The sequence below is a fragment of the Trichosurus vulpecula genome, chromosome 1 (genome assembly GCF_011100635.1).
Source record: "Trichosurus vulpecula isolate mTriVul1 chromosome 1, mTriVul1.pri, whole genome shotgun sequence".
NCBI classification, from domain to species: Eukaryota; Metazoa; Chordata; class Mammalia; order Diprotodontia; family Phalangeridae; genus Trichosurus; species Trichosurus vulpecula.
In genome coordinates, this window is record NC_050573.1 from 491,716,132 (window position 1) to 491,725,967 (window position 9,836).

The 9,836-nt window shown below is 39.2% G+C and overlaps 1 protein-coding gene across 1 annotated transcript; it reads left to right on the forward strand.

Moving 5' to 3' along the window:
• The first annotated feature begins 9,012 nt into the window (after positions 1-9,012).
• LOC118849866 (interferon beta-like) lies at positions 9,013-9,579 on the forward strand. The gene has a single exon (XM_036758966.1). It carries the CDS (start codon positions 9,013-9,015, stop codon positions 9,577-9,579), a length of 567 nt encoding a protein of 188 aa, XP_036614861.1.
• The last annotated feature ends 257 nt before the right edge of the window (positions 9,580-9,836 follow it).

Genomic DNA, 9,836 nt, shown 5'->3' on the forward strand with positions numbered 1-9,836 from the left:
CATAATGAAAAATGAAAAGCTCAAGGAGTCTGTTAGAATTGGAAAGGAATCAACTGTGACTCTTTCCTGTCTTTTACGTTCCCCACAGTCAATGATTTAAAAAGTCCAGTCCATCCTAGTTCATTTTAGAGATGAGAAAATTCAGAAAGGTCTATGGCTTCTCTTAAGGTCATACAAATAGATCTAGTAATAGGAACCACATTTGAGCACAAAGAGATGGGCCACTACAACCACTCCCTTTCCATGAAGGTATGAGAAATAATTGTCTTACCAAGAATTCCACCTGGCCATTAGTGAATTCAGAAAAAAAGATTTTATTTTACCACATTTCAGACTGGTGACCTGACCTTTAACCCCTAGTGAAAAAAGATAGCTTAGTAGGTACAGACACACTTCAAGACAATTACAGAGCCCTTTTTCAACCCATCTTGATTTGAACTTCCCTCCCTGCATCCCATTGGTCAGGCATTTCAGGGTTCACAGCCTATCTGAAAACTCCTAAACCCCACCCCCACATGGTTCTACACCCCTGCTTACATCTCTAATTTCCACATTTCAATTTACTCCCCCCCATCCTCATTTTCTTTATAGTTCATTTAATAAATGTTTTTAGTTTCCTCCCAATTTGTCTGAATCAGACATTATGATCTCCGTAGCATGAGAAATGAATTTTCTCAATTGCCAAGAGAATTGACAAAAGCTGTGAGTTGACAATTTGGCCCAGGATATCCATGGGAAAGAGTTCCATTATCTAAGACCACCTCTAGGTTAATGGACCTCATCCTTGGTGAACCACACCTAGTCCTACAGTTTTTGATAACAGGCTGAAAAAGGCCTTCTCAGAACAAGAGAAGAGAAGTCTGCTTTTAGATATGCTGATTAACATAATTCAATCATCCCTTAAAAAGGGACCAATCTGCTCTGGACCCACACATTTCCTGGATGGCATTAAGTCCCAGGAAAGTCTGACCTCTAATTAGAGAGGTTCCACTCTGTTTTGTCACACTATTCAGTTAATTACAGACCTATCCTGGGGAAAAATTGTTTAATACTTAAGTTTTCTATTATTCCTAAGGCCACCCCAAGGAGAAAAGTAGAAAGTGCTCAGTATACAACATAAATCATTATGGGACGGGTATTTATTTCCTACACACAAAAGAAATGTTGAATCAAAAACACTCTAAATTTTCAAAAAAATCGAACAGTATTCAGTAACAATTAATAGCTGTAATTATACTCCCCCTGGAAATTGATGCTAAAACATTATTAGAGGGTTATAGAGCAATTTGCGGGACTGCCAAATAAGGACTGTTATATTTCACCTAGGCTTTGTACTGTCCCCTTAAAGTCCATGTCTACTGTCTAACCAGTACTCCTCCTCTTTTTTTCTGTGGTCATATTCTCATCAGAGATGTTTGTGTATCAGCATAAACTTCCCTTGATCCATCAGATGGATTCAGGACTTCTGGACCCCTCTAATTCACAAAGGTACCTCCCAATCTGGATATGTCTATCTCAAGATCAATATTTGATCCCCTACTAAGGAAAGGAATCACAAGGAAGAAAAGGCAGACAGGAACCCTAGCTCAAGCAAGTCTAGTTGAGTCCTCTCATTCTAGCAGTCATGTGGAAATGGTCAGTATACAGTCCAGGGTCAGGGAAATTAACCGCCTCTCTTCATCCTCTCCTGGAAAGTCTAATGAAAAAGAACTATTTGCCACCTGGGCTGGTTGAAAGAAGAGAGTGACAAGGGTGGAGTCATTTCCTTTTTAAAGATTTACTAAAGCCACCATACATTTAAAGGAGCTCTACATATGTCCCCATTACATAATGAAAAATTTGCCTGGGAGACACTTTAGCCAAGCAGCCAAGTCCGGAGGAACAGAAAGAGGAAGACATTGAAATGCAAAAGGGAAGGCCTTTAGATACAATATTAATCTTTCATAACTTAGAGAGGGTCTAAATTCTGAATAGCGAAAGAAGACATCATCAAAGTAAGTTTCTCTCCATAGGTTTCTATAATCTTATCTTTGTCCTTAACCACTTATCTGCATAAGACCCTAAAAGGAGTCTGGGAAGAATCTTACTGAAAACAGGAGAAGCTTAGTGCCTAGAGGCAACAATCCTCAGGCTCTGAGAGAGTCAAAGGGAAAAGGCTTCTTCCAGTTCTAGACTAAGTGTCATTGCCCAAACTGAAGAAAGCATTGTATCACCTGGCCAAGAAAAACATGGTGACTGAAGGAGGTAAAAGACTGCAGCTGCCCCCCTAAGAGTGAGCCAGGGATTCTGAGAAGAGCCCAGTGTCTGAGTGACCTCACTGGCCACCAGGTGACATCCCAGGTCTAGTTTCGCATGAGGTGGTGACAAATCAACCTGCCAAGTCCAGTCCAGCAGCAGTGAAATCCAAGGAGAAGTCAGCCCAGTAGCCCAACCCCATAGAAGATAGACCTATCTAGCCAAGATAATAAGATAATAGCCCAGCTGAGCATCAGAGTAACATGTTCATCACCAGTGCTATATAAATTGAATATCGAGAGTACCCAATGGAGAAAGAAAGGAAATTGAAGCCCTGAAGTTCCTGAGTTGTGAATTGCCCTGGATAAATGTATTCCCTACATGCCTCACTTACTCAATGCAGTGCCTTACTACCATTATATTTCATGGCTGTGCCTACTCCTTCCAACATGGATTTCACGTGTACTGGTGGGAGAACTCACCAACCCAATCCCTGGTTAGAGGAGAAAGAATGCTTTGTAACCTCTCTTCTTGCTGTACCATCTACGTAAAGCCTTGTGCTAAAGAACTAACTGAGTCCATTAGCTCTTTATCAAGAGGAAACCCCAGTGGAAGCTCATAAGCTGGTCTTATAAGGACAGTCACCTATACAGATCTAGCCCTAGTACTCTGTAATCAGCAGCAGCTATACTGTGAAGACCCAACTTACCAGAGCCAATGTGAGTTGGGCAAGTGGAAAAAGGAAAAGGCAATAGCAGAAGTGGGAAACAAGGTTTGACAAGTCTTGGGAGGCTCACCACCACACCACAGACACAAATATGGCAGACCTCTTTATGACTTTATGATGGGTAATATGTAGCTGCCTCAATGCATTTCAGCAAAGAGCCACCAACCCCTACAATCAGCAATTCTTGAGTATTAGATACTTGGGCCTTTTTTTCTAATTAAAATGAATGCTGCTAAATTTTAAAATAGAAAAGCAATCATAAAAATGTTCCTATACAAATCTATTAACAGGTTATTTTCCCTGGCTTTTTTTTTCTACTTGTCTGGTACAAATTGCAACTAGGTCCCTGACGCTGATTCTTTCTTTCATATTAAACTATTACCTGGAGGAGGTAGACAGAGCCATCAAATCCTATCTCAGATGCTAATCTTCTAGGTGTCTTTTTTTGTTTGTTTTTTTTGGGGGAGGAGTCTCAAAGTGGGCCAGAGAAATTATGTAAATATGCACATGTGTACCTGTGAAGTCTCTGAGGTGACCCTTCTCTTTTGCAAGGCCAAGAGACATGGACTGCTGATTCCATCTCCTCCATACTTCACCAGCAGATTGCCTCCACACATGTTCTCCTCTCTAATCTTCAATCTCTCCCCAACTATTGGCTCCTTCCCTGCTGTATACAAACACTCCCAAGTTTCTGGGTTCCTAAGCAACCCCCCCAAAAAGTAACCCTTTGCTAGTACTTACCCTCCACTCAGTCTAACATCTGATATTTCTCCTCCCTTTCAGTTAAACTCCTAGAAATACCTGTCTGCATCTGTTGCCTCCATTTCCTCTCCTTTCACTCATTTAAAAAAATTTTTACATTTATACATTTATTTTAAAATTTTCAATTGCAAATTCTCTCCTTCCCCTGAGCCTGTCTCTCACTCACTGAGAGGGCAAGGAATTTGATACACATTATATACAAGGCCTCACTAATTTTCAACTGTTTTTAATCTGATTTCTGGCCTCAATTGAAATTATGCTTACAAAAGTTTTTAGTGATCTTTTTTAAAAAATTGATTTTTTAAAAATTAACAAAAATGTGTTTTTCTCATCTCCTATGTCTCCCCACCACAGGGAAAGAAAAGGAAAGAAAAATAAACCCCTTGTAACAAACAGGCATTGTTAAATAAAACAAATTCCCACATTGCCCACAGGAGGTCCCCCCAAAGCTTTAATGCTTAAAACTGCATTAAGCCTTTTTGGGACACTGTATGTGTCTCAATCTGTACCCTAATTCCCTTACTTCTTTGTCAGGAGGTAAGCAGCATGTTTCATCATGGTTCTTCTGGAACCATGTCAGTCATTGCATTGATTAGAGTTCTTAAATCTTTTAAGGTAATCGGTCTTTCTAATTTTGTTGTTATTGTATAAATTGTCTTTCTAACTCTGCTCACTTCACTATATATCGTTTATACAAGCATTCTCAGGTTTCTCTGAAATCATCTCTTTCTTCATTATCACATTTCTATTATATTCATATACCATCATTTGTTCAGCAATCCCACAATTAATGAGCACCTCTTTAATTTCTAGTTCTTTCCAACACAAGAAAGCTGCTACAAATATTTATGTACATGTGGGTTCTGTTGATCTCTTAACTGCCAAATTGAGTGGGCTTTTTTCTCAGTCATGCTTTTCTCTGCAGCATTTTTGTTGACACCTTCTCTTCTTGGATTCTCTGTTTTTGTAACCATGACTTTCTCTCTCTCTCTCTCTCTCTCTCTCTCTCTCTCTCTCTCTCTCTCTCTCTCTCCTCTCGTCCAACTTCTCCTTCTGGGTCTCCTTTCCTGGTTCATCATGCATATTCCTCCTAAGGGTGTTCCCTGAGATTTTGACCTGGGCCCTCTTTTACACTTTGCATATTCTCTTACTCTTAGTGACTTTATCAGCTCCCATGGGTTAAATTGTCATTTCTATGCAGATGACTCCTAAATCTATCAGTTTTGCCCTTCTGAGCTCTGGTTGCATATCTCTAACTGCCTATTGAATATTTCAAACTGGATGTCCTCCATCTGATTGTGTCTCTTAGGCATTTAGTTTTATTTTTATTATAATGACTAAGGTAAATAATTTAATTCTTCCTGATAACAATTTAAGAAATTTTTCTTTTATTTATCCTTTTCCATTTCAAAACTTTTTTTGTGTGGGTGCTGTGGTTTTTTTCTGGAGAATGTTTTTAATTCTTCTGTGTCTCATTATCATAGATTTGTTTTCTGTCCCTGAAGTAGTTTCTGCTAGTTTGCTAGTTCTGCTAGTTTGTGAAATTTTCAGAGAAGAGAAGCCACATTTTGAAAGCAAAAGTTGAAAAGAGTTTCTGTCTAGACATTTAGAAAACTTCAGCAAAACTTTCCTCCCTTTGCCAAGTGTACTTAGAAAGTAGCTAGAATCCAGAATAGTGGAAGCCAGGGGCAGGGGGGTGAGGATGGTGGGAGGGTAGGGTGAGTAGGGTGGGTGTGGAGGGTGTCAGATCTACTCCAGATCACCCCTTTTTGTGAGTCATGACTCCCCATTGTTCTGAATGTAAATGTAGAAGCACTTGGTGTCTATTCTCCTCTCTAGGAAAAATAGAAGTCTGCAAGGAGTCCCTACTTGTATCTCATCTATGAGCTACAGGAATAGTTTGGATTCCAATGACTTTGGAAATTTGTTGTTGTTCAGGTATTTCAGTCATGGCCAACTCTTTGTAACCCCATTTGTGGTTTTCTTGGCAAAGATGCTGAAATAATTTGCCATTTCCTTTTCTAACTCATTTTATCAATGAAGAAACTGAGTCAAACAGGGTTAAGTGACTTGCCCAGCTAGTAGGTGTCTAAGGTCAGATTTGAACTGATGAAGCTGAGTCTTCCTGACCCCAGGCCTGGAACTCTATCTGCTATACCACCTAGTTGCTTTGGAAGTAGCCTGACACTAAAACTTGCCTTGAGTATGGCCTAGGGGACCATGAAGAGGTGGGTGAATGGGGACAATGTGGGCTTATGGGATCAAATTCAACTCTCACCTCAGACACTTATTGGTTACATTAGAGGCTGCATGGTGTCAGGAATATCTGGGTTCGAGCACTTAGCAGCTGTGTGACCTTAGGCAAATCACTTAACTTCTCTGAGCCTCAGTTTTCTCATCAATAAAATGAGGGAGTTGAATCCAATGACCTCTAAAGTCCTTTCTAGTTCTAAATCTATAATCTTGTTTATTTTAGTCAGCACCAGATTACTGGCCAGTCCTTCTGTTTCCTCATCTGTAAACATGAGGTGGTTGGGCAAAGCAATCTCTAAACTCGTCATATCACAGTATCATAATTTTAGAACTTGAAGGATAGTTGTAGCTAGCATCGATGCTGTACTTTAAGGTTTGCAGGATGCTTTACAAATATTATCTCATTTGATCTTTGCAACAGCCCGGGGAGGTAGGGATGCTCTTATTAACTGAGGCAAACAGAGTTAAGTGACTTGACCAGGGTCATGTAGCTAGTAGGCATCTGAGAGCAAATTTGAATTCAGGAAGATGAGTCTTTCTGACTTCAGGTCCAACATTCTATCTGCTGTACCACCTAGCTGCCTTCTTTTCCAGATCTTAGTATTTTATGATTCCAGGTGTCTACATGAAACATCACTACCTTACCTAATATCATTAAAAGTAAGCTACTGCATATTTAGTTTAAATAACTAAACTTCACTCCTTTAAACCTTGTAAAATTTTCAAAAAAATATTAAAAATAGAAGATATAATTTTTTTAAATATCCAGGCATATTATTCCCTTCTTAAACTTAATATCCTTAATTTTAAGATCTTTGATTTTATCCATTTGGAGTAGGTCTTGTTGTTCAATCATGTTTGACTCTTCATGACTCCATCTGGGGTTTTCCTGGCAAAGACAGTGGAGTGTTTGCCATTTCCCTCTCCAGCTCATTGTATGGATGAAGAAACTGAGGCAAATAGGAATAAGTGACTTGCCCAAGATCACACAGCAAGTAAGTGTCTGAGACTGGATTTGAACTCAGGTCTTCTTGACTCCAGGCCTGGTGATCTATCCACTGCACCACCAAACTGTCCCTAGGAGCAGGAGTAGGTCTATACACCCAGAATTCGACAACCAGGGAATCACACATCCAAATCAAATCTACATGTATATTTTTGCCTACTAATGGGTTTGAACAATTAATTTTGCAAATTAAATTTTCTTAAGTTAATGTGCTAATATTCAAGAAGAGGAAACAAGATGTTTTTACACATCACATGGGTTTTTTTTAAATGGGGGTGGGGCGTAATATTGTTTTTCTAGGCTCAAAAAGTATCTTTTAAACATGAACAATAGAATTGTTTTTCAAGTTCATTAGATTTCATTGCCATAGGGATTTTGTGACCCGTCAGTCAGTCAATAATCATTTATTAAGCATCCTCTACACATTCCAGGCACTATGCTAGGTGCTGGGAATACAAAGACAGGGAAAAGACAGTCCCTACCCTAAAGAAGCTCTCAATCTAATGGAACAGACAACATACAAATAACACTGTACCAAGAAGTTATATACAGGATAAATTGTTTATAATCAGCAAGGGAAGGTACTAGAATTAAGGGGGATCAAGAAAGGCTTTCTGTAGAAGGTGGGATTTTAGCTGAGACTTGAAGGAAGCCAGCAAGGGGAGATGAGAAGGAACAGCCTTCCAGGTGTAGGGGACAGCCAGTAAAATGCATGGAGTAGATGGAGAGTGACTTGTCTGAGGAACAAAAAGGAGGCCAGTGTCACTAAATCTCAGAGAAAATGTGGGGGCAGGGGAAACAGGGGGCAGGAAGGATAGGTGGTAAGTTGAAGAAATTACAATGTCAATTATTACTCTCTCTGTAAATTATAGTCTTAAAGACTTGACTGGGGCACTAAGAAGGTAAATGATTTGCCTAGGAACATATACCTCAGAGGCAGGATTTGATCCCAACTCTATCCTTACTCTGAGACCAATTCTTCATCCACCAAGCCACTTTGCCTTTGATAGAGATGAAAGAAAAAACAGAAAAGTAAAAAAAAAACAAAGAAAATTACATTTATTTCATAAACCTTGTAATAATAAATGGTTATGTGTATGTGTGTTTGTGTGTTTTATCAATTTCACACTCTCTAGCCATTTCCAACCCATGTAATATGCCCTCTGGCCTTCCTCCTCTCACAGACACTTGGTCTCTACCATTTCAGATGATCATATTATAAAAAAACTAAATCTGATATGCTGAATGTTATGAAGTTTCCTTCATGCAAACAATATTTATTACTAATAATAAAATAGCTAGTACTGATCTAGCCTTTTCAGGTTTGCAAAGAGCTTTTTAACTCATCTTGTCCTCACAACAATTCTGTCATGTAGGTGTTACTATTATCCCCTTTAAACAGATGAGGAAACTGAGATAGACAGAGGCTTCGTGACTTGACAAGGGTCATCTCAACAGAAAGAATCTGAGGCCAAATTTGAAGTCAGGTCTACCTGATGCCAGATCTGGTGCTCAATCCTTCAGCTGTTTCTAATCAAATTGTTTTGAGATAACAGTGTTAATTGGAAATTAGGAACAAAAATGACAATTGCTATAAACCAACAATTTTATGGAATGAGCCAAAGCAAAAAGTGAGCCTTGCTATACTAACAGAATTGTCTCTATTATGGACAGTCTGCCTGTCACAGATGCTTTCATTGAAGAGAGACAGTTGATTCTGATAATTAGTTCCTTCTCTTGTTAAATGCTCACTGAAAACCTACAAAACTCTTGTGGTTTTGTGGTATACTTGTGTTTAAAGCAGCACAACCACACACATTTCTAAGCACCTAAAGGAAAACAGCAAAATGATAGAAAAAATGTAGATGACATAACAAAAGTGAAAATGAGAACTGAAAAGTGGGAAATTCCTGTGAACAAGAAAAGTATGGATGGCATCTCTCAATAAATAGCTGACACCCATGGAGGAAAGCCATTCGCATCACAGACCTTGGAAGTGTCTACACAGCCAGCTCCTCACAAGTTCACTATGGCCAACAGCAGCATCTTACAGCTGGCCCTTCTCCTGCTCCTCTCTGCTGCTGTCCCTTCTAAAGGCTTTGACTCACTTCGCTTCCATCAAAGAAGAACCAATCACAGGAGTGTGAGTCTCCTGCATGAAATGATTGGAAAAATTCCTCCAGAATGTCTCTGGGAGAGAATGTACTTCAAGATCCCTCGGGAGATTGTACAGCCTAAGCAATGCCAAAAGGAGAATGCGACCATGGTCATCCATGAGATGCTCCAGCATATCTTCTTGCTATTCAGCAGCAAAAATGCCAGCCCTGGTGTGGATGAGGCCATCATTGGGACATTCCTCAATGGAATCTATCAGCAAATGGTGCATCTGGAAATGGCTTTGGAGGAAGAGGTGGACCAGGCCGATAGCACCTGGGGGAGTGAAGAGAGCATCTTGCAACTCAATAATTATTATCAAGGAATAATGAACTATCTGAAAAACAAAGAGTACTGCAGCTGTGCCTGGAAGATTGTCCAGAAGGAAATCAGAAGGAATTTTATCTTCCTTTTCAAATGGACAGAATGTCTAAAAAACTGAAGGACCCGGAGAGTGTACTTCAGAAACTAGATGGCATGTACAGATGTTATAGGTGCTCTTGAAAACAACTGTTATTGTTTGAAATAGGTGGCATCCAACATATTTGATTTGGAATGAAAACTGGACAGTTTTATAGTTTTATTTTTTTAATATTTATTTATTTAACAGATTTATTTAAGGTATTTTTTTTTACTTTTGGACAATAAATTATTTTGATGTCTAAACTTGTTCACTTGCTTTTTAAAATCAATTCATTT

Excerpts from the sequence above, each read along its gene's own strand:
- LOC118849866 (XM_036758966.1), top strand. The coding sequence starts at position 9,013 with ATGGCCAACAGCAGCATCTTACAGCTGGCCCTTCTCCTGCTCCTCTCT.